The sequence below is a fragment of the Tinamus guttatus genome, unplaced genomic scaffold, assembly GCF_059628265.1.
Source record: "Tinamus guttatus ecotype Peru unplaced genomic scaffold, ASM5962826v1 Tinamus_guttatus_pri_ptg000064l, whole genome shotgun sequence".
Lineage (NCBI taxonomy): Eukaryota > Metazoa > Chordata > Aves > Tinamiformes > Tinamidae > Tinamus > Tinamus guttatus.
This window is the reverse complement of record NW_028288598.1, coordinates 213,369-239,165: the sequence shown is the minus strand read 5'-3', so window position 1 is coordinate 239,165 and position 25,797 is coordinate 213,369. Positions and strand designations below refer to the sequence as shown.

The 25,797-nt window shown below is 37.3% G+C and overlaps 1 protein-coding gene across 1 annotated transcript in view; it reads left to right on the top strand.

Annotated features, from left to right (window-relative positions):
* Positions 1-25,797, top strand: part of DMGDH (dimethylglycine dehydrogenase) — a 41,468-nt gene that overhangs the window by 10,129 nt on the left and 5,542 nt on the right. The window contains exons 6-14 of the mRNA XM_088519618.1: positions 5,114-5,362; positions 6,575-6,773; positions 10,974-11,143; positions 11,310-11,463; positions 12,316-12,481; positions 14,759-14,889; positions 16,349-16,566; positions 17,392-17,549; positions 18,575-18,634. Coding sequence (XP_088375744.1) covers positions 5,114-5,362; positions 6,575-6,773; positions 10,974-11,143; positions 11,310-11,463; positions 12,316-12,481; positions 14,759-14,889; positions 16,349-16,566; positions 17,392-17,549; positions 18,575-18,634 — 1,505 coding nt within the window. The remainder of the gene's footprint in view (positions 1-5,113; positions 5,363-6,574; positions 6,774-10,973; positions 11,144-11,309; positions 11,464-12,315; positions 12,482-14,758; positions 14,890-16,348; positions 16,567-17,391; positions 17,550-18,574; positions 18,635-25,797) is intronic.

Here is a 25,797-nt window from a genome sequence, read left to right as displayed (position 1 = left end):
TAACAATATTGTGAAAAATTGAGTTAATTATCCTTTATGAGACAGGAATGATATTTCTTTCTGGTTAAGCAGTTAGTAGCTAGACTGTCTTGTTAGATTTATTAGCCTACAGTAAACTACGTAGAAGAGACAGAGAGTTACTGCCTATGCAACTTGTCCTCTAAACTTACAGGACCTCTTATAAGTGCTACCTAGGAAGGAAAACAGAAAGGAATTAGAAATGTCTTTGCTATTTTTTCAGAGACTGAGGACTTGCTGCCAGTAAGATAACACTGCCTATTCCACTATTACCTTTCTGCAAAGCTTGACTCTATCCACATGTTCTTGAACCAGAAGGTTTTTGTTTCCCTTTGATTAGTATTTTGAGCATGTACTTGACTTAACAATATAATTTTTTCATGGAATAGAAGTTTCCTAATTCAAGGTTGCTTGTATTTATATGTGTGATTTTATATTCATTGCTTTAAAGAAGTCAAATTGATGTTTCTGTTTCAAAGAGCTTTTGGGCAAGAATTTCTGTTTCTGTTTTACTAAACAAATCAATAGGTCTAAAAACCGGTCCGCAAAATAAACATGTTTTTTATGCCACTTTCTGTTTGGTAAGTAGAATAACTATGGCTTGTAGTTGGAATTATGAGTGAATTGGACTAGAGGGGAAATAGACTTGGAGGAGAGAAGAGCTTCAGAAAGGTTCCTGGAGATGGTTGGAGCACTTACAGCAAGTGGAAAGTCTGCGAGTGAGAGGACTTGCTGGCTAAGAAAGCTCAGCCTGGGGGTGGGTATCACAGAGGAAGTAACACCAAAGAGCTAGAGAGCAGAAAGGAAACTGAAATGATTAATTAAGGGAACTGGAGCTTTTTTTAGGCAAAAATATTAGGGAAGGTACTTGAGGATTCGCTCCAGGCAAAACTGGGGTTGTAAAATTGAGACTCTGTGAGTTGTCTGAAGAGTAAAAACTGGTGGAGGGAAAGGTAGATGCAAGTAGATCGCAAGGAAGAGAAACCAGGTAAGGCAGGAGGACAAGGAGGAACACTGTTTTGCACATGGAGTGAGAGAAACTAGCTGAAAAGGATATTAGGACAAGTTTAAGATGGGATGAGAAAGAGAGAAGCTTGTGATAGAGAGAAGATTGGAGGGAATGTGATGAAGGATTGAACTCAGAGAATGAGCAGAAGAAATGTGCTTAGTAGGTGACCTTCCTCTCAGTGGTGCATGCGGGGAACCTTGTTAGATCATTGCTGCCTTTTAGAGCAACTGGGAAACCAGGTGGCGAAGGATGCTTTCTCTTCTGCTCTTAACAGCACCCATAGGTGATCACTTGCTATTGTAGGCAGCTTGGCTAAAGTGGCAGGGGTGTGTAAAGTTCATCTCGAGGCTTCAAACCTGCCAATTATGCTGTTATGATCTCAATAGTCAATCAATCTGGGAATGATCTGGGATTACAGAATCGAAAAGCAGCTCTTTTGGCAATCAGACCTCTTATTTAGGCCCCAAATTTCTAGGCACTCATTGTTTTGGACTCTTAGGTTTGCAACATGTTAATGAAGTATTATAAATGAAGTCTTTCCTTCTATATTTGTAGCACAACTGTCTCTCTTTTGGGTATGCATCAAGTTGACATTAGGTAGAGTTTTCTAATAACTACTTTTCAAATTTTGTTTGCAAAACCAGCATGCACCCTTCTGAAATTTTCATAGTCTTTTTTTGATTTAATAACTTACCAAACCAGAGACATGTTTAGTCAATTCTCATGTGTAGCTAACTGTTCTGCCAAATGAACATCTGAAGCACATATTGCTTAACATTCTGGCTTATGATGTGAAATCAATACTATGTAATCCATATCTTTTATAAATATTCTGTCAGCTAACATTCATTCTTCTCAGCCTTGCCTCATTCCTCTACAGATCACGACTGATATAATTCAGAGCTCATGCTTTAGGCTCATGTTGCAGTCTGAGCATTGAAGAATACATCTGAGGGCTTTCTACATTCTCTCTTCCCCCCACCCTAACTGACATCTGCTGTGGAACTGGAACAAACTAGTTCCAACCAATTTTTAGCTATTCCTTATGTGAGATTTCCATCTGCAAAGAAAGCAGATCCCTAATAAATAATCCCTGACATGAACTAACTTGTATTGAGCCTGGTGAAGTGATTTGCAGCCTACTTATAATAGAATGATTGATTAAAATCTCCAAAAATGTTGAGTTTTGGTTATATATGTAGTAGTATGCAGGAGTATATAAACACACAGGTGCATGCCTGCACACATTCAATCTCCCTATTGTTTTGCATATATGTAGTGATGGAAGATTTTCTCCTGATTTTTTTTTAAACAAGAGTTGGAATGCGTAGTTCAACTGTGCATTCAAGATATGCTAAGTATTACCACCAATAAATGTTTCAGCATCAGATGTTTGCAATCTCTACAATATAATCATTACAACTGTCTCAGAGATATAATTTACACCTTCATTTATCTCTACTATGGGTGGTAGAGCTTGACATCTGCTTCCAATTAGAATTTTATATCAGTGAACATTGCCATTTTGTGTAATGGCCTTTGCACATGGTTCAGAAACTTTAGACAAAGAAACTGTAATATATTTCATTTAGTAAATCCCTCCTGTTGTTATTCTTGGTGATTAAATGAACAAATAGCTTAAGTGTGAACTTTTTTTCTAGAACTGCATCATTTAAGATTTTGTATTGAGCATACCTGAACCTTAGTTCAACAGCAATTCAACAACTCTAATTTTATATGATTGCAGAAGATTAATTTTTTTAAAAAAATCTTAATTCTATTTTCAAAGAATCAAAGCTAAGAATGAAAAAGCTAAAACTTAGTCTACCATTTTTATTTTGTTTGAATATCTTTGCTGTCTGTATTTTACCACTGGTACCATATACCGGGTAAGCCAAAGTATGAAATTATTAAAATTTATTAGGAACACATTCTTGGAGCATCATTCTTTTTCAAAATATCTCTTGGAAGTCCAAGCAGTTTTGGCAGAAAAACAGGGTGTAATACTAAAGATGGAATGTTCTGCTACTTCACCCTGCCCTTTTCCAGCATTGGTCATCAGCTGGCCATACCTTAAAATAGTGATCTTGGTAGATCATTTGGAAATGTCCAAATCAAAATAATTCCCTAAAATTGGTTCCCTGACATGTCATTGTATTTTATCACATATGTATCTTCTCGTCTTCACACATTTATGATGTTCTCACATCATTTTTTCCTACATAACTGGAAAAATTTGAGCCTTGTAGGTTTTCAGTATGTTTACAGATCTGAAAGATTTGTGCCTTTCCCACACAGGGGTTTCGTGAAGAATTAGCTCCTTTTCATTTGAATCAAAGCAAGCAATTACTACTTTGATGAAATGTTATTTGTTCTGTCCAAAAACAAACAAAAAAGAGTGAATTTTAATGGCTTTCTCCAGATTGAAGAGCAGATTCTCTACTGATTTTGTGGGAGGACTGCTCATTTACATTAGTCAAAGAATTCATCCTAATGGTGCTGAGAGGTCTAAAGCACCTTTACATTATTACAATACGTATAAGCAATAGCTGTAGTTGTCTAGTCTCTGGCCTGGACTTGGTAGAAAAGGGCACTGTGCATGAGTAGCTGGCAAACAAGAGTGAATACATTCCATTTTCTGGTATCTGCCAACTCCAGGCACCTCTAGCCTCCTGTCAAATCCACACCTGTATTTGTCATGACTAATGAAACAAGCCTTCACAAAGGGCTACAAATTCAACATCATTGCAACTTTTTGGTTATTCTCTCTATAAAAGTGAAACAGGTTTCACTAGCCTTAAAGGACATGACTGTGACATGATTTCCTTGACCTAATTTGATTAACTTAACAACTGCTCTGTTAGTGAGTCCCCTCCAGGTCTCCTCAGGACCCTAAGAGCTAAATTTTGACCAGTTACTGGAAAACATGGAAGCGGAGATGGAGGTGGAAACATGTAGGTATGAAGCCAAGTGAGCAGTAAAAAAGAGGAAGAATGCATGTTAAGTCGAGTATCACGAATATAAGTGCCAGGAGACTTGATGTTAGGTAGCAAATCTTATTGGAGACATTTTACATAAACAATTCAAGATTAGCTGGTTACACAGGAAACAGGATGAACTGCCTCCTTTTGCTGGATGATCATCAGTACATAGTCATTTATTTTAAAGACCCCACAACCTCTTCTTGCTCTTCCATTCTCCTTCTCCCAACACTGGTTCTCAACCCCACAGGCTCCTCTGAGACTGCTGCTTCATTGAATTTTCCCCCTGCATTCCTACTTCTTGTATGTCCATTCCTGGATCCAAAGAGTCAGGAGAGTGAGGTGGAGGGATATTCCAAACTTCTTCAAGCAGCTGCTTTCCCACTTCCCTGTATTTGTCTGATTCCCTGCTCAGTATGTTGCATCCCCACATCAGGCATGAGCTGGGATGCAGGGCCCAAATGGGCATACCAGACAGGGCCAGTGGGCACAGTTAGCTTGGATGCACTTTGGCTAGTCCTGAGGAACCTTAACACAGACTTAGGCCTTCTTTAAATTAACATCTTGTAGTGTACGTGAAGGAAATGTGAATGGAAGTTGCTGCTCCCTTTATTTGATCACCTGTGTATCAGAATTTCTAACTGAGTATCTGTGGAAGAGCAAGCTGACTACTCTCTTGGCTGTTCTCTTGAGTAAGTATACCAGCTCATTTGCTGGATAGTAAGAGACTAGATTAAGACATATGATGTGAGCCAATTTATTTGTGCTAGAGCTGTATTTGCAGATGTATTTACTGAAATAAACCATGGGGTCTATGGGACTGTTAATTAAAATCCCTATGAATTTTCTAGGAGCTTAATCCATTTATGTTTCAGCTTTATTTATGATCAGTGGTACACTGGAAAAATGTATGGTGGTATAATTGGGAGCAAGAAAGTGAAGGGTATCAAAAACTATGCTAGATCATAGGAAAGACAAATTGAAAAATTAAAAGTATGGAGAAAGTGATATCTTTCTCGCCTTCTGTAAAGCACAATTGACCCTTATTTTTTTTTCCCTGAAATAAATGTTTGAATATTAATACTTTATTTATTGTCTTCTGTAGGCTTCTGGGCCCGTGAAATAGGCAAGATGATTGGTCTGCAGCACCCTCTCATACCAGTTCATCACCAGTATGTTGTAACATCAAGTATCCCTGAGGTGAAAGCCCTGAAAAGAGAACTGCCTGTGATTCGTGACTTAGAAGGATCATATTATGTAAGGCAAGAAAGGGATGGACTTTTATTTGGTCCATATGAAAGCCAGGAGAAGATGAAGCTACAGGACTCATGGGTAACACATGGAGTCCCACCTGGTAATTAAAACCTTTTTCCTTTAAACTGATAAGCACTAGCATGCCATTTAATATGTATAAATCCCATCCTGTCACACTGCCTGACTTGGGGAAACATGGAAATAACTTGCAATGTGCAATTGCAGTTCAGGAACTATTTTTTTCAAAGAATGGTTGTAGCCTCTAGTTAGAAATGTATAGAAATAACACAGCAACCTAAAAAGACTGTTTGAAATAGGCACAAATATATGTCTAAAACATGGTCTAGCCCTACTCTCTGAACAGGTGATTGCGGTGTTGTGATGAGATCCAGTCATTAAATCTAAGAGTTGTAGGCTTTTTCACTTGAGTAGGGATTGTTCAAATCTACAGCTCTCTCCAGTATGCTGGCAGGGGCTTTGGATTTTTGCCTGCTCTCCAGAGATAAGTGCAGTGAAACAGAAATACAGATGCAGTAAAGCAATGTCTTAGACAAAGTGCTGTGATCAGAAATAAGTGAAAAGAGTTGTGGGTTAGTAGATTTTTTTTTTCAGAAAAAAAAAACTCAAATCAACTACCTGAAGCATCATATTGCTGCTTATGAAAATGCATTGTATTTTCTATATCAATATCTAGACCCAGCTCTCTGCTCACTTCTGGGCAGAATCAATGGTCATGATGATTTAAAAAACACATGTTTCCGGACATAGAACAACCAGTCTTGCTGGGCACTGAATTGTTCTGTCATAGCTTCCTCCAATTAGTGTCTCCACTAGTATCAATTCTACTCACTGCTACAATGTGAGGTTCAGTAATGCTCAGAGCCCAGACTAAAGGTTGAAATATATCCAGGAATTCACTATACACCGAGGAAATCATAAGCTGACTCAGGCAGTGTCTTTCCTTCCCTCCCCAGATTGTTGCCATCTTGATAGAAGTAAGCAGTTTTTGTTAACAGGAAAGGAAATTTCTGTGTTTCACCATCTCCTTCCTACTTCACTGTTGAATTTGTGTGACCTTAGGGTTAAACAAATACATATGAAAGGTGATGTAAATACAGTGACAGTAAACTTGATCCTGCAGGGAACTTGTGGTTTATGCACACCATTTTTCTCCCTTAGGATGAGAAAGGCTTGAATGTGTACCAACAATTCCATATAACAGTGATACATGCAGATTGCATAACTGTATTGAAAGTATAAGTATTTTCAGTGCAATTGACAAATATATAATATGAGTCAAATATTTGTGCAGGTTTTGGAAAAGAACTTTTTGAGTCTGATTTAAACAGAATAATGGAATATATTGAGGCTGCTATGGAAATGGTACCTGTTCTGAAACACGCAAACATCATAAACACAATTGCGGGTCCTATCACCTATACTCCAGACATTCTTCCTATGGTGGGACCACATCAGGGTGTCAGAAATTACTGGGTAGCTATTGGTTTTGGGTGAGTAAATTTATTGCTACAACTTTTGTCCATCACCTTGTTAAAATGGCAGTCTGACTTTTGCAAAAATCTGTGGTTTTGGGGGGTGTTTTTTCTACGTACTGTATGTAAAATGTCTTTGCAAGTAGCCTTAATCACTGGGACCCAAGCTCTTCCTTCTTTCTTACAGCTTCCTCATAATTCTCAGTATTTTTCAGTTTGTTTCCTTCCCTCTTTCTTTTGAAAGGTGCTGTTAGTGACACATGAGAGGGCAGCAAGAACTGAGTGGCACTTGGTACTGTGTGTTCAAGAAGCCCAGAAGTTCTGGGTTTTACAAAATGCTTTCCAGTTTATGAATGACTTTGAACTGCATTGTAAGTGTTTGGCATAGGCAGGAAACGGTGTCGCTGAAGCTGGGGTGAGAATGAGTAGCACAAGGGGAACTAACCCACAATGCTGACTTCTGGGTGAAAAATTGAAGTCACACTAAGCAGGAGGCACTGCTGGCATGCTAGGGTTATGGACAAAAAATGGGTCTTACTGGTGTTGCTCATTCTCTCCTGCTCATTTTGGTATTTTCTTTGAATGCCATTTGCATCAAATACACTCTGACTCTACTGTAGTCAGTGGTAAAACTCTTAATGATTTCTCTTTAATTACCTTAGTTTGCTCATTGATTCAGGATAAATAGAATGAACTAAATCCAATTGCAGGCACATGTTATTGAACATGTTCTGTTTACACTGTTCTTCCAATTGCCTAATTTGCGGTTCAAAATCCAGCTCAGCTTTTTCCATTTTTTTTTTTTAAGTCAAACCAAACAAACCCTCAGACTGTAAGATAAAGCAGTGTCACTAACGTGCTTTCCCCAAATTAAAAGACTTCGGGAATTTTGCAACAGTTCATTGTGAAAGGTACTCACCTTTGCTACTTGGACTTAAAAAAATAGAGATAGCAGAAGAGAGAATTCTTGTAGCTTTTAATAACATTTACAGAACTTCTAGTTACAGAAGTGGTTTACTAATCCTAGTTCTCCGGAGAGATGGATTTGGTTTGTTAATTATGCTGCCACTCTTTGGGGCTTTTCTTCCATCGTTGGCCTTGATGGAAGAAAAGTTCCGTATACGAACTTTTTTTCTGTATACAAATAACAAATAAATATGCATTTACTTTTCATAAAATATCTTATTTCAGGAATCTAAGTAATCTCTAGAAACTTAGATCAAGGTTGCAGTTATGTTGTCTAGAAGACAGTCTGTTATTGAATTGTCCTGTCTGCTTTTCAGGGACTTTTGACTCCCTGTTCCGTGCCTCTGGGTCACTGCAGCGTTGTGACCAGTGTTGTAACTTTCTGTGTGCATTAGCAATCCTTATCTTCCAGGCAGCTAGCAGGGACATTGTGACAGAGGGCTTAGTGCTGTTAGTTCAGAGGATTTTTATCATCTAAAATTAGCAGCAGTTAGGTAGTGTAATGTGCAAAGAAGTTAATAAGTATCATTAGCAGGGTTTTGTAGCACTGTTTATTATTAAGGTTGCTCAATGCTTCCCATTTAAGACTGTTTTCAGTTGCCTATAGCTTTCAAAATGTTGAGTTGGCTAGAATTTTCTTCAGAAAATTTTAAGTCAAATAACCATTCCACAGAACAAGATTATTGGAAAGTATGCTGTTCTGTGAGCTTTAGGTATTTTGGGCATAATCTTTCACTTGAAAAGTTCTGAGGTTGTCTGAGAAGGAACCTGACATTTGCCAGAAATATCTTTTCTCCAGCAGATATGCCTATTTGCCATTCTTCACAAAATCTATACTTGAAGCTAATACGCAAACTTTTAAAAACTTTCAGATCATAGATACTTGATATAGACTCACTAAACCTTGCACTAAAATTTTTGAATTCTGCCTACAGTGGTATTCTGCAGCCAGAGATTGTGGAGAATTTTTCTTGCTGCAATGAGATAGAAAATGGCTGAACCTGGGAGAGAGACACTAGAAAAGAGACCAAGCAGGGTGGGGACTCTGATTGCTTACGAAAGAGGGATGGAATGAGAACCCTCAGGAGTGGAAAGTAGGTGTGAAATAAGAATAAGAATAAGAATAAGAATAAGAATAAGAATAAGAATAAGAATAAGAATAAGAATAAGAATAAGAATAGGGAAGGGACAACACGAAAGGTGGACTGTGGAGAAAAAAAATATGGAGCCAGGTGTAGGACTGTATCCATACCACAGAGCTGCCTGGGAGGCTCCCTTGCCCTGGGCTTACCCTGCTTGACTCAACGTCCTTCAGCCCAAGCAGAACCCTTCCCTGTCGCCTTGTCTGTCGCTGGCCACAGTCACACGGCCGTCTCTGCCTCGGGCTTCAGCAAATGGCGCTGGGAGACATGAGCTGGCTATACTTGCTTCTGGAGCTGTGCCTGGAAGCAAAGGGTTCATGCTCACAGCATTTAGGCTCATGAACTGCCTAACATCAGTGACTTGCACGGTGGCTCACCACAAGCGCTAGTCTTTAGTGCATCAATTGCAGTGATACACACTTGCACTGAGAATCTGAAGATTTCTGCTGAACAGGAGTGTGTTTGGCAGAATGACTTCGTGTGTCCAACAGTTTTTGTGTGTGTGTTTTACTTTTAGAAAATGAAAAATTACAGATAAAAAACCACTGTATGACAGTAATCCCTTAAAGATCATGAAATCAAGCATTCTGAAGTTAGGAAGTACCAGAACTAAATTGCCTGTGTAATTTGAATTCCTTATGAATATGCATTAGTATTAAATAACTACATTCTACTCATTCCATAAGATCTTTGCCTGTTTAATTCAAGGCATAGAATTCAGAACGCAAAGCTGATGGCAGCAATTCAGATTTGTTGTAGCTTCACTATTCAGTGTAAGTCTCTGATTTAATTACTGCATTCTAATCGGAGTTTAATTTCAGGACTGAGTTAGTGTTTCATCAAGGATTTTTCTATCACACTCATCGGAACATTTCACAAGTAGCAAATTTATTTTGACATGCCCTTTAAATGGAACAATGCTTTGTACCTTTTTAGGCACAGAGATATTTACAGAAATTTTTAATTCGCAGAGATACTAAAATCAAATGTTTTACATCATTATTAACAACTAATTGTCATCACACCATTCAGTTCCACAGTCCAGTCTGAGATGCCTGTAGTTTGGCATTGCACAGCACTGTTTGGCCATATCTAGACAGAGTAGTGACACACTCATATTGCAATAGGCCAAAGAACTTTGTCTCCCAGTTGTCCGGTTCAGGGACCTGGCTGGAGTATGTCTAACAAATGGCCTTTCCCCTATGAAAATGCAGACAGCAAGCATTTTGAAAGTTTGAATTAAGATGCTTACTTACAAAGTGGCTCACATAAAAGAACCTTAAATCTGTCATTTCCTGACTTTGGAATGCCTGCCTTTATGACTGATATTGTTCCTTTAATACAGGAAATCTCTACAGTCTGATCCTTTACACACTCATTAGGTAGAAATAGGACAGGTTGTTGCTATAGATTGCCAGCAGAGAACTCCTATGTGCGTATTTTGTTAGTATAAATGTAATGGAAGCAGCCCTCCCAATAATTGTAGTGGAAGACAGAGAAGGTATTCCAGGCGAGAAAAGGCAACTCTGCTTTACTTCTGACACCAGTGCAAAAAAGTTTCCTTGTTCTGGTCCCCTATTCCTCCACCTTTCCTTATTTTCTGTGGAGTGGTATAAAAAGTACTCCTGGTATTTCAAGTTTGAGGCCTTTCATTCTTTAAAATTGTCTTGCTAGGGTGGTTCCTTATTTTGTTGTTACTCTCATCAATATAAATACTCATTATAACTGCTAGAATATCTCTGTTTTTCAAATCTCAGGATTGAAAAAGAAAAGGTGTCCTATTCCTAAAAAGTATTTTTTTCTCTGAAGTTCAGAATTTAATAGTCTTTCCAGAGATGGTAGAAGTTCTCAACAATCTACCCCGAAGAAAGCTCTCAAACTTCTGATTTACAGAAAAAAAACACTTTCCTATAACCTTATGCACCAGAATTACCAACACATTCGCAAAAGTGTTTTGACACTGGGAAAGTGGTAATTGAATCAACTGTCAGTGAAGCAATATTTGGGGAAAAAAAGATAAAACAAACAAAAAATGAATGAAAAAATGAAAGTATTGTACAGGCTGCGTTAGTAATAAATGCTAATATTGAGATCTTTTTCTGTTTTTAAGATACGGCATTATACATGCTGGTGGCATAGGGAAGTACCTCAGTGACTGGATCCTTGATGGGGAGCCTCCATTTGACTTAATAGAATTAGATCCAAATCGCTATGGAAAGTGGACTACTACAGAATACACAGCAGCCAAAGCAAGAGAATCTTACGGATTTAATAACATCAGTAAGAAGATCATTTCTGAAGTATATTTATATCCTGACAATGAGTTTCAACTAGGGCTGATTCTAGACATTCATGTTTATGTGTATATATATATATATATAAAATACATTCTTTCTTGGTGACGGACAGTATACCATCTTTTAAAAAAAATATATTATTTTTCTAGTTGGTTATCCTAAAGAAGAAAGATTTGCTGGAAGACCAACAGAAAGAATCAGTGGGCTTTATGATTTACTGAAGTCAAAATGTTCAATGGGCTTTCATGCAGGATGGGAACAACCTCATTGGTTCTACAAACCTGGAGATGAGACTGGATACAAGTAAATGAAAGATTGTGTCTTTTTTTTTTTTTTCCTGGTAAAATGTAATGACAATAAGGGCCAGCAGATTTAAACTTAAGGGGAAGCGTATGTTTATCATTTGTTTCAGCTATTCCATTATTGATTTTAAGCAGATTTATTTTTTGTATTTTAGAATTCATTTTTCTGTAATAGTGTAGGCAGTCTAAGGCAGCCATTGAGGTACCCTGTTACTGTTGTGTATATGGGGTATCAGTGAGCAGAGAAGAGGGACTGGAGAATAATCTGTTCTTTATAACTGATGATTTCTTATTTGCTACATGTTTGATCAGCAGCACATATTTCATGGAATCACAGAATGGCTGAGGTTGGAAGGGACCTTTCGAGATCATCTAGTCCATTCCTCCCATTCCTCCTTTGCTTTTTCTCTATGTCTGCCTACCTAGTCACCTGCTTGCGTCAGGGAGTGTGTAGCAGATACTGGAGATGGAGTTCTAAGCTAAAAGAGACTCACAGAGGAAAGAGGAGACACTTCGTGGTGTTCATAAAGTAGAGCTTTGATCCCTTAAACTCAAATAAATGATTCAGCAACAAAGCATGCTGTGATTACATAATGAAAAACTACTCGTTCTTCTAGCATTTGAGCAATTCACAGCTTATTGTCCAAAATGGATGATAAAATGTCAACTAATATCTTACTCTGTTGTTAAAGGCTTTAAGAATTAATCTGTGACTGAGGAAAATATTGGGTAAACTACAGCTAGGAAATCCCATCTGTTTTGAATGATTTTGCCAAATCTGAAGAGTATAGTTTGCTGAAAAGAGCACAAAATGGCCAAATTGTGTTTTACATGTATAAATGCTCTGTTTCAGACCCAGTTTTCGGCGCACAAACTGGTTTGACCCTGTGGGTCGTGAGTATAAACAGGTTATGGAGAAAGTCGGTGTGATTGACCTGTCACCATTTGGCAAGTTTAAAGTAAAAGGCTCTGATTCTGTTAAACTGTTGGATCATCTATTTGCAAATGTTGTTCCAAAGGTAAATGGGACAGTGATAACTGTTTTAATACAGGATTTAGACAAATTAAATCTATTTCAGAAATGGAAATAGATTATTATATTATTATAATACCTTTCAGATGTCAAACACTCCAGTTCCCTTGGAGAAATTCTTGTGTTAGAAGATATATTCTACTTAATTAGGAGCATGAACAGTTGAGTTTACACATTAGAGCAGCTCCAGCCCTTGCAAAAATCTTTATCTGAAGAAGACCAAGGGAATCTCACCTGTTATTTATTTTTTTTTTTACAGTGGCACTAGAAGTGTTTGGGCTGCCTGTCTAAAATTGTGTGGCAGCTTCAGGCAGCAGGGGAGAACAGTGGACTGTGCCCTTGCCTGACTGTAGCAGCTTGATGTAATCTTTCAGCATGCACAAGGGAATCGTTTTTCTAAATGTGACCCCTGCTTATTTTCAATGCCTCTCATACCAGCCCTGTTGCAGAGTTTTATGCCTGAAGCAAGCAGAACTGTAAATATTTAGGCTGCTCAGCTTCCAAACTCTCACCCATCCTTTCTCCACAACTGTGATTCTGCTCACAGCTCTCCTGAATCAGATGCCATTCTCAGGAAAAGCACACAGTGACTACCCACCCCAGCTTTCTTGTTCATGGTAGTGCTCCATGCCTCCCTGTATCTACCTGCTTTCTACTCTCACCCATGTCTGTACTGTCAGAGATGCACCTCCAGTCAGCACGTTATTCATTTCTCCAGTGCTGCTGCCCTGGGGTTTGCTTGTTTCAGCCCAGAATTTCACTGCATTTTTGCTGTAGTTGACATTTTCAGCTGCTCCAACCACTAGAGGGAGGAAGCAGAGGAAGTAGATTGAGACTATAATCATCTGCTGCATCTGCTACACTACTATTGGCTCTGAGGTCAGGCCAAAACGAATGCAAGTGCTGTGCACAGGATGGATGTCCTGGAGCCTTAGGAAAAAGACCAAACTGAGTTACTGTGTTACATTTTGTTCTTTGTATTAAATCTATGATAGCAAGGTAGATTAAAAATTTCCTACTTGTCTTCTCTGTAACCTGGGGTAGAGGTGGGGTAGCTATGTCAGCCACTGGCATGGATAACATTTGCTATAGATGTGTATGGGGGGAGGAAGCAATATTAAGTAAGAAATTATGAGAAAAAAGGCACATTTTTTCTATGAATTTTAACCAGTGTTGCTAAGGGGAAGAAAAAAAGACAGGCAGCAAAACAGAATGAGCGGTTTATGAGCCCTCTTAAGAAAATTCGTCATTCATAACAGTTGATTATTTAGACACCCAAAGTCTGATTTTGTTATCTTTTATGTCTGCATCATAAAATAATTCCATGAAGATACACTTGTATCACAACCAGGTAGGGTGCAGCTGGCATCAGAACCTGATCATTTAACTATGTATCTGTAATATACTAGCATTTATGTTAATATAATATGACCGTACAAATTTTAATGTCCGCAGTATTTTTACTTCTTCCATTCATTGTTTGAAGTCTGGCACTGACGAGGAGATTGGCAAGATTCTCATGTAAACAGGATGAAACATAACAGATTAAATTCTGCTTCTGGAAGCAGATAAGCACAGCAGCTATGGCTCGTTCACACTCTGACTTGTATGGATGATGAGCAAACATACATTTTATGAGCACAGCTGAGTAACTCTTGTTGGAAATTTTACCTCAAGTGCTTACATTCCTACACAGAATCCTGACTCACATAAGCAGAGGTTGAGAGTCATTACACAAGGCCACAAAGTCATCAAGCAGTTCACTATTTCTTTCTTTAAAGTAATAGGGTTTTATTTAGAACAAAGTATGTTATTCTTTGGGGATCTGAAAGCTTTATTCACTTGATTCAATAAGAATATTTATGTCAATAACAGAAGCAATTTTGTATTCTGATGGTTATTAAACTAAAAGTAATTGGATTCGTTCACTTTGAAAGTGCTTTCTTAGTCAACTGTGGATTAAGAAAGCCTCCTATAATAGACAATTAATAAGTTACAGAAGTCTTGATTCATGTAATTTCAAAAATAATTTTTTCTAGGAAGAAAAATTGAAATTTCCACTGTAAAGTTTAAGGCTGGCCAGTTGGGTATCTGTCCTATCCTACTGTGGCACAGCAGAACAAATATAGAAAAAAAAATCTTTCAAGTAAAGTAAGGTAGTTGAAGACTTAAGTACAAAATCATATTTCCATATATTTTCAAATATTTAAGAATTGAAAGATTTTACTTTGCACATGTGATAATTCTGAATTCTATTCTATAGGTTGGTTCTACAAATATAAGTCATATGTTAACACCAACAGGAAAAGTATACGCTGAACTAACAGTCTCTCAACTGGATCCAGGGGAATTTATGCTTGTGACTGGCTCTGGGTCAGAACTCCATGATCTGAGGTAAGTTTAATTTTGATGCAGTAAGAACACAATGCTGTACAGCCGTGATAGTATAGATAATATATAGAGATAATATATGTGGTAAAGTCGCTTGTCAAAGGAGCCAAATTCTTAATTAATTTCAAAGAGAAATTTCACCATGTTTAAGTGAATTCTTTGTATGTAAACTTAACTGAAGTGACTCCTGAAGTAGAGTAGTTGTATATTGGAATGCCTTTGGTGTAAAAAGAAAAGATGGACAATTTACTGATAGTTATGTAACCTACTAATATAAGTAGTTCTTGTTTTGTTGTGACTTGTGTTTGGCACTGTATGGTAACACAGACCAGAGTTGTTCCTTTCCAGTGTTTTCTCTTACACAAAAAAGATTGGCATTAAACAACAATTACCACTGAGGCACTGACTTAGCCAGTAAAGATGGGTAGTGCAGTCTTCCTAATACTGTGAAAGTGCTTTCTGGGCTTTTGAGCTCTGGGATCACAAAGTGAAATGAAAGAAAGGAAGGAGATAGAAAGAGATAGAAACACTTGCAGGATGACTGCATTATTTTTTTTTTGTAAGACTGTGCATTGTAAGTGAAATTTCTGGTCCTATTAGTGATTGTACAACCATACTGAAAAAAGATTTTCCATACTGGAGAATAAAATGTGTGATTTGCTGACAAACCAGTCCTTAAAATTAAGCAAGACATAAAAGACTGAGATTTGCTACCCCAACACATGGTGAATAATGTGCTGTTCTATAAGCTGTCTCATGGGAACCAGTAGAAGATTAAAGCATCAAATGCAAGGAGAAAAGGCAAAACCAGGCTGAATGCATCTACTTGTAAAGAATTTCAGCAGCTCTATTCGGTTTTCTCCTGTGCCTTAGATCTCTTAATATTGTATAATAAATCAGTATTTCATAAGATTTAAAATTTACCCTTTCATTTATTTTGAGAGCTTCCTGAAAAACAATACCTAGCTGATGCTTTTGACCAAATCAAGACTCAAAACCAAACTTCCTGCCAACACTTAAAATACTGTACAAGGAAGGAGTAAACCCAGCTATACATTCATGTTAACACAGAATTATGCTAACACAGAAATTTATATTGAGATTTCTGATGTTTATTATGTTTATGTGCTGACTTTATTAATGGATACAAAAGCAGGTCTGTATTCAAGTCCTATGACCTCATTTCTTTCTCTCATCTCGAAAATCCCATTTTACCCGTTTAAATTCCTTCCTTTCCTTGCTGTATCCCAGATGCCTGTGTTATGGTACTAGTTTTCTCAACAGAAAATGCTATTTTACATCAGTGATGCATGTGATTATTTAATGTACTTTTATTGGTTTTGAAAAGGTGCTGGGGCTGGGAATTGCTAGGAAGATTAATGCTAAAAAAATTCTTCTTTTCCAATGTTTATCTAAATCAGTAACTTTTCATGCAAAAATCACTATTGTCTTTTACATGCAGATGGATAGAAGAAGAGGTGGTCAGAGGTGATTACAAAGTTCATATAGAAAACATGACAGATGAGATGGGAGTACTTGGCATAGCGGGTCCCTATGCACGGCACGTTCTCCAGAAGTTGACAACTGAAGATCTGAGTGACAGTTCATTTAAATTTCTGCAGGCCAGACATTTGAAACTTGCAGGTATTGCTGTTACTGCTATTAGGATATCCTACACAGGTAAGACTCTTAAGGAAACTAGTTAATAAATAAATAAATAAATAAATGAAACTAAAATTATGTTGAGAAATAAATCTTATTGTGTCTTCATAAGCAATAGGTTTGTCACATTTTATATATAAATGTGTGAGAAAACCCAGTATACTGATTTTCAGATGTGATCTGGTCAGAGTCTGCACTGTGTTTTCCAAGATCTTTTTCTCTAGAATACTCTACCATGTAAATATTTATTTTGCAGAACAAAAGGCCAGTTCTGATAACCTCTGTGGTATTTGCTGCAAAACCAATGTCAAGAATTGTTTTTGGATTATCGTATAATAGTGTTTGTCAAATCCTTGAAAATGTAACACTGAAGTGCCAAGAATTTACTTTTTTTCTCTGTTATTTCATTTTTATTTATTTCTGTGTTCATTTCTACTGTAGTGGACTAAATTAAGTGCAATTTGAAGCAAGCAAAGTTGTTGTAATTCAAATTTCCTTTCCATTATACTGAATATAATAAAATACTGCCTTTATCCTTATTTACATAGCCAGTTATGTTTGCTGTTCTCTTGCCAATTTGTCATCTGTTTTTGATTCCCTTAAGCTTCATCTCTCACTGTGACTTCATTGCATGTCTTTTTCTTATCAATTATTCTTTATTTTCCCCTTATTTCAGGTAACAGTTTTAATAGTTGTATGACTGTTTAATATATATCTTCTAGTGGTGCTTGCAGGTAATTTGGTAATCACTAAGTCTTTACGTTGTACCTGTGATAGAACTATATTAATTAGGATTATTTCAGTCTTGAGTTGATTAATGTATTAAACTTGTTTGTATAACAGGTGAGCTGGGCTGGGAGCTCTATCACAGAAAGGAAGATTCTTTGACTCTTTATAGCGCTATCATGGAAGTTGGGCAGAAAGAGCAGATTGACAACTTTGGAACATATGCTCTGAATGCTTTAAGGTTGGAAAAGGGTTTCCGAGCCTGGGGGGCAGAGGTCAGGAAATATAATATTTTTATAACTCCTTCTGTTTATTTTCTTTATGATTATAAAAATGATTAAAAATATGATTATTTCAGCCAGAGCTGACACAGATAATATTTGTTCCAGTTCTGGCATGAAAATAAAATTTATTTGGAGCAGGGAAAACCACTATAACTGGGAACAGTACGTTTTCTGGATAAAAATAGCTAATATATTTGAGGCAATTGTGACAGAGGCATTTATTTTGATTCACTGATACATTTTCATCTTGATTATAATCAAAATTTGAGGACTTCCTGAGTTCCAGCATTTTGAAATCAAAGCTTTGGCTAGTAGTTTCTGAAAATGCTTTATTTCTGTAATGACCGTGTTATGGGTGGCCAATTATTCTTGCTTCATAACATATTTTGAATTTTTCATTTCTCATTAACTTGTGTCTGCTGTATTTGCTCGTTTGCAATAAGGAACTATTTAAGTGGCCTAAAAAACTTCAGGAAAGGAAAATCAGGATAATTTCTGCTTCCCTGATTTTTTCCCAACTCTCTGGAAAGGAAAGATCCTTTGTCTACTGATAATTATTTTCATTTTAACTCTATATGCTGCCTGACAAACCACTCCCCCTACTACCCAAGGGGGTGGTAATAGCAGGTGGTAAGTATAATTGGCACTGTATATTTATTTCCCTGTCAGCCAAGGCATTCTGTTGCATTGCAATTAATATGTGTACCTCGTTTATTTGAGCTTTTGCAGGCTTGACACTGCTTTGACAAAAAGTCTTGTTTCTAACTGAAATTTGTATTTATTTTGCATCCAGAAAATTAGATGCCTGATTTGTATATCTACACTTCATATTAAGAATAATAGTAGGTGCTCTGCTGAAAATCGCGTGTAGACAGCTCACAGTTTGTTCAAATGGAAGTTACACAAATAGAGCACAGAGACATTCAATCAAGAATAAGTAGAAGGGTGCACAGCAAAAAAGAAAAAAAGCTATGGTAATCCTTCATATGTGGATTTAGTATTTCTTTTTTTCTCAGATGAACTGTGACACTAATCCATTGGAAGCTGGGCTGGAATATTTTATAAAGCTAAATAAGGTAAGTTTATGTTTATAAGTATGTATACATTGTTTTCAAAGCATTTTGTTACCTGCAAGTTTATTTCTGTGTTTGGAAGGAAGAATGTTGTTATGAGTAAAATGGGTATTTGCAAATGAGGACGTCTTTCTGCGCTGGATACAATAGTAATTGCTCTATTAAGTACAAGTTTACTGAAAAAAAAGTTTCATACTTTTCTATAATTCTTGCTGACAAAATTGTGCATTAGATCAAGAAGTTGCAAATATTCAATTTAGTGTTGACTATGAGGAATTTAACTTATTAAAAATAACTCTTTGAATGAAATAGCTTTCTAGACAAATTTGGGTCATGTACTCTTTAAAACTTACAGTATGTGTATACTAGCTGAACTGGCCTATTCGTATTATAAAAAAGTGAAACCACTTTATCTGCTTATTCTTATTAAGGAAGTTGTCTGTAATCTCCTTTTCCCTAGCTCCCACTCTAGTATGGAAATTACTGAAAAAAATATTAGTTTGGAAGAACTGTGGACTGACAGCTTGGATGTGGGTCAAATGTAAGATAAATGATTATGTTGGTTAAAAAAATACTTATTTGTTCATAGAATTTCTGAAGAGGTGCCCTCCTTAGAATTTCTCGCCTAATGTGAATTTCAGAGTTTAGGAGTAGACATACTATCCACCTCCTTTCTATTTTCTTTACCACTTTCATTTTCTTAGAATATTTTAGCAAAACAAACTCTGTTTATGGTCTAAGAGCTATAGAGATAGTTTGTCATTACTCTTTCCAGTCCAAAACAAAACCAGAGCAAGGGTCCAAACTCCTGGTCAAAGAGAGAACCTTTCTGTGAAACCTGGTGAAATCTTCACCCATGCAGCTCTAGTGCCATCTCTTGCTGCCAGTTAGCCTCAAACTGCGGTTGCCTACACGGTGAATGTGAAGTTTGGAACATTAGAAAATAACAATAACAAAAAAAGTCCTAGACATGTCGAGTTAGGTGCCCTAAATTAGGGAATAGTTATGACTTAATCTTTATGCCTCAAATTTTTGTCTGTAAAATGGAAGAAGCACCAACATTTTCACATAAGGGAAAAGTGAGAAGAAAAAATACTGTTTGTGAAGCATTTGGTCTTTACAATTATGTAATATAGTACAGGGGAAAATTCTCTTCTTATTTATTCTCACTTTGACAAGGTATTTTTTGTCATGTCTTGGTGATGTACAATAAGCAAATAAGCAACATATAGTAAGCTTTGGGAAGGTGAGAATTATGGGCAGATATCAAACCTGAAATGGTGCTTTTACCAATATGAACAAGTTCTCTGGGAGAAACAGGAATGAGTGCAGAAAGATGCCTTTTCTCTCTATCTGCAGCACTTATCTATATGCAGCAAAATTCTTCAATCTATGCAGAACTGATAAAAACCCACTTTTATCCCAGGCTGACATCAATTTTTGCTCTAACATAAAATACAAGTTCTAAATTCACTTGTGCCCAGCTACAGAGCTCACAGGAGGGTATGGTGCTCCCAGCGAGCCAGGGAGTGCAGTGGAGTCCTGGCTGGGCTGGGATTTTGCCCTAGTCACAGAAAACTGTGCCTGCGGAGGAAATCGTCTGATATAACAGGAGAGTGTTTTGTTTACTCTTGAAGAGCTTTTATAGATTGAAGAGAATGCAGTGAAAAACATTACTGTTTATATTTTCTTTTTTGTTAGTATAAGCAGGGTAAGCTGTTACTTGCCAAGATGCCAATGTAGAATATATGAAGGCGCTAATGTGCCTGAAGCACTTCATTCTGTGCTGTTCTGCGCACTTTTCTGCAAGGTTAAGATGCAAAGGTGGAGCAGCTTTCTGAAGCAGATATTCTGCTCCAGATATGTATGCTGTGCACCTATGAGCAAAGAATAAAATGCCACCGTAGATACAGGATGCCAGCCTAAAGCCCTGGCCAGTTAACTAATGTGAAAAAGGAAATAATCTGTTTATTTATAGACTCAGAAAAATGGGCTGTTACAACTGTACGTTGACACTGCAGAGCTACCAAGTCACACTGGAAGCAGTCTAAACATTAGCATGAAGCACCACATGAGTTTATTTACTCTTCTTCTTGACAGTTTGTGGTTACACAAATCCATGCTTTTAGTTTTGGTGTCCATTTGGCAAGGCATGGACCTCGCGCTTTTTTGGTGGATCGCATGTCTGAAAACAAGCAGAATGTAGTTTTTATCTGTGCTTCTATTACGAAAGAAGGTTTTAAAGTGTTGTCATTGTTGTTGTTTTGAGAAAAAGAAAAAAAAAAACAGACTATGAACTGTAAGCAGCAGTTTTCTTCAGCTCGAGTTAAATCTGTTTGACATCTTAGCCTGTAATTTCTGGCAAGGATTACTTCCTTTAAGTGTGCGCCCCCAGCTAGGGAAGGTGCTAGTTTCTTTATAGACTTAGAAAGAATATATGCTGCAACCTGGAAGGCAGAGCTTCTTAATGCTCAACAGACAGCTGAAAGAGTCTGCAAATTGAGCAAAAATACTTCCCTTCAGAATAATTAAATCTTGAGTGGTATGTCATAGACAATGTAAACGCTTTATAAATAATGTGAATGAACAACCAAATATCAATGAAAGTAGCACAATCAAAAAGTACTTTAATTTCCTCAAGAGGCCATTCAAAGAGCTGGGAAATAAATATAAAGAAAAGTAAATTCCGAATCAACTTTGTAAACAAAGTTTACAAAGGTTTTAGAGTATCTGTCATCTTCAGGAACACAAGGGCTAATCGTTCTCTTATTGGTGAGGGACTCTTAAGTTTAAGTTGAAATGCCTCTTTGTGATCTAGTCAGTTATAACAAGACAATAATCAAGCTGTTTCTTCTTCATCATTATTGTGGCAAATACCTTTTCTTCAGTGACACCAAAGAGATAGCCTTGTTCTAGGTTTTCTCTGCCCTCTGCTTGATGTTCCTTTTTCCTCTGGCTGTTGAGGACCCTGTTCCTGTGAGCAGGGTGGACTGTGATTAACCAAAGTGGAGGGACAGCAGCAGTATTATTTTTTTACTGGAGAGCGTTTGTTGTCTTCCTAATGTCTATAAAAGATGTTTGTTTTAGGTGTGGGATTTTTTTTTTTAATATCCGTGGTCTTTGGTTTATAAAATTTGTCTAACTGTTCTTTTTTTAGATAGTTCCCCTCAGTAATATTTTAATCTCTTGAATAAGCATGCTGTGACTAAATATCCACCAGATTCTTAATGCCCTTAATGGCAGTTTGATAATTTGATTTCTGCCACACATATGAACTTTCTCTGGTTAAAGTGGTTGGACCTGTAGCATATAACACCTGAATGTCTTTTCTTTTTTAAAGTTCTGCTTTGAAATTAACTGCTTTTCCAGATGTGTTTATAGAAATAATAAGCAATCTCCAGATATTAACTTACTTCAACTCCTTATTCTATGCTAGAATATATCTATGTTTACCTTGCTGTATGTATAAAGGTCATGTGTAACATTATAATGACCTACCAGTCCTGGACATCGTCCCTTGGGTAATCTAGTCTAGGGATTCACTATCCTTGTGTTAGAAAAATGCTTTTTGTCTTGTATCCTAGACCTTTTTTGCCACACTTCAAACTTATTACTGCTTATTATGTTCACTTATTACTGCTTATTATGGCATAGAGAAGAAGTTTTTTCCTACCTTTCAGAAGCTCTTTATGTCATCAGAAAAAAACAGCACGTGCTTTTTCATTCATCTCACCTGTTTGAATATTAGTAGCTGATATAGTATTCTTAAGATAGCCTGTTTGTTTTCTGGAGCATAATGGTCCAGAAGGCCCAAGAGACCTCATGTTACAGAGAAATTCTCCATAATAGTCTGAACAACTAACAGAGAAGAAATCTTTCAGAATGATTTTCCATGTTAATTCAATAGTGCCCGTAATCATCCAGAGTGCACAACTATAAAGTTCTATGCGTTAACTGTTTCTAAAGTCTATTTTATGCTAGAGTGCCATCTCCTGGGCACTCTCTGCAGCAACAGCTCCTCTTTAAAAATAGGATGAGGGAAGGAATGAAAATCCCTTCAAGAGTCTGTTCTGCTGCGCTCTTCTGGGCTCGGGGCTGAGTGGTTGGCTAATACTTGGCATTTGTTGCCATTAAGAGAAGATAGTGTTATCAGAGCCAGGTATTTATTTGTTTCTCTTTGTTTACAGAACTGAGATAGTTTTCATTCTCTATTGCAAGCCTCTTTCTTGGTTATACATTATGCCAAAATCTCTCATTGCTTCTTTCTTATGGCCAGAATTATTGCATATGTACTAGAATTTTTGTTTAGTATGCAAGAGAATTTTTGTTTGCTGCCTCTGTTGTCTCTTCCATTGCTCCTTTCCCTGCCTGCTTCTCAGTATTTCTCTCATTTCCACCAGCAACACGCAGTACCTGCCTGCATTTAGCTGGCCAGAAATGCCCTTTAGGATCCAGGTCCCATGTCTCCTTCTGACTTTGGCATCAGATTTCTGGCTTTCACTCTTGCACCTGTTACCTAGACAAGCACTTAATTAACTCTCTCATTTATCATGATTAGAAGGTAAATGTCGTGCTTAACAGCTTCATGCAAATGGGTGGCTATGTATAAATCAAAGGGAGAGTCCTTGAGCTTGGTCTGACCTCCAGGATAACTGTACATAACTTGTTACTGACAAGCTCAGGTGAGCAGCTCTAAGCCTGTGCTGCACCCATTTTTGTAGCAAGTACCTCCTCTTTCCAGCTGTTTGCCTCCTGTCCCCTCTCAGTTCTGTCAGCCCAGCTGTTTGTGTTACAGCACTCAGAAGCAATGTGCTCTGGTTTATTAAAGCACAAAACGGTACATCCTTTTAGAGAAGGATTTTTTTCCATTACTCATGGATGCAGTTCTGGAAAAGAATACCCCACAAGCCTGAACCAGCACCACTAAGGAGAGCAGAGTGCACCTTCCATACAGGAGCCTTAGCAGGAGAGTTTCACTCACTTGTGCCATTGGGCCTGAGGGTTTCTGTGAAGTAGATCTGGAGTGTGGGAGAGAGGAGGAGTGAGTGAGAAAACAAGCACTTATTTATTTCAAAATATTGTGTGTGAAGACAACATGCTGTCTTCAGCGTGTTGTAATGCAATGGCCATAGCAGATTGTGGCAGCTCTTGGTGCTGCCTTCCTCAGCTGGGTGGCTTTGTGTACTTAATTTGGCCGTATGCCAGCAGCCATACGTAGTGTACCAAATAAATTACAGTGCTTCATTATTAAGAGAGATTTGCATATCTTTCTTGCCCATGCAAAGAAAAAGACAAAGAAAATGTGTGTGTGGGGGGGGTCGTTTTATTTGTTTGCTTGTTTGTTTTGATGTTTCCGTCCGTTTTTTCTTCTGTTGATTCCAAATGTTATTTTGTTCTTTTGGTGAATTCTAGTGTACTGTTTTAAATGGGATATTAGCTTAGATTTAACTTAGTGTGACAAGCAAAAAACAAATGGAGGTAAAACCCATACTGACCAATTTTCTTGAAGCAGGAAGGCGATGTTGCCAAGAGTAATCAGTTTGAGTTGCAATGAGAGGAAGAGACCAAGATAGGGGAAACTGTAAAAATGTGTATGTGTATTTATATATTTTTGCAGAGCTTGAGAATCTCAGCCTACCTCTTGGTTATTTTTCTGCTACAAGAATATTTTTAGCCTTCAGGAATATTGGGTTGCTATTTCCATTGAAAATAAAAAAGAACAACCCCAACATATGTCATCCCTAAAATGCATTTCTAGTTAGCAAGAGAACTATAAAGTGGTTTATCCAGGTAGTTTAAAGCTTGCCTCAAATGGATCTAAGAATTTCATTTCATATTTGTAATAAATAGGTGAGGAATGATCCAGGAATACATAGATTTTTAAACTTGCAACCTGCTTGCTCTAATAGTTTCCATATGTGCAGCTAAGAGGTAATTAACAAATGGAAGTCAAAATTATTTTTGCTGTCAACCTCAAGGTTTCAGTAATTAGGATATGAGCAAGAGTTAACTGTCATCTACACAGTTAATCTTGAAGTGACCCGTTAAAGCAGTACACATCTGTTACCAGGTCGTGCTCAAGGCTCCAATTATGATTGCTGCATTAACCTTTATGGAAACTGTTTTTCCATTTCTAAGTGAGGAATATATAGAGATGCAAAATAACTTACAGTCTTGGGGAAAAAAAATCACTGTGAAAAACAGCAATTTTATAGCTGGCCAACTTTTACCTCTGTCTACATCCATTTACCTACAGGGATCTGAATAGTCTCAGGGAAAAAAAAGTGCTGTAAGAAACTAGTTCTGAGAGATTCCTGTATGTTGCCACTCTGATTACTGAGAGACCCAGATATAAATTCACAGACATTTATACAGCCATTTCAGGTGTCTGACTGTATCAATAGTTTCTGCATTGGATTGGCAAATTTAGGACAAGACACATAGAAGAGCTGCACTTGGAGGACAGTTGAAATGCCCTAAGTCAATGCCCAGGTTGACATTGATTATAGGTACTGCAATCCCCTCCCTTGAATATCAGATGCAACATTTGCAGATGTAGGAAGGAGACATTTTGGCTGTTTACTCCATGGATCAATCTGTGTCACTGAAAACATTTCGATTTGAGTGTTGGGCTGTAGTATACTGTCTTGGTTCTTCATTGTAGGAGCCTTTATAAGTGTTTCTGTGTAATAGAAATGTGATTCTGTGAAAAAGCAATGTCTTCTAATTAAAATTTTATGATTAATATATGCAGAACACAAACCAAATTGTATAGTTGTAGTCTTCTATTAACAAAACACTGGGGGAGTTTAAGAAAAATATGTTAGACTTGTAATGGGAAGGAAGATTGCTCACAACACCCTCGTGAACGTTTTGATGAAGCAAGCAGAAATCTTTGTGGTACCATTGAAATACCCTGTTGCTGCAGCTTGTCCAGTAGTTCCTTTTTTCCTTTGAGTGAAAAGGGTGATTATGTCTCATTATCTGACACGTAGCTGTATTCTTATGAGAAGATCTGAAAAAAAAATACATTTCCTTTCTCTCTCACTTAAAGCAAGCTGATTTGGGGGTTTTATGACTTCTGTCAGAACAAACATTGAACAATCTGCTTTGCAACTTACTAGCGTTGTGAGTGACAGGGTGCTACACAGTAGCTAGTTACTGTC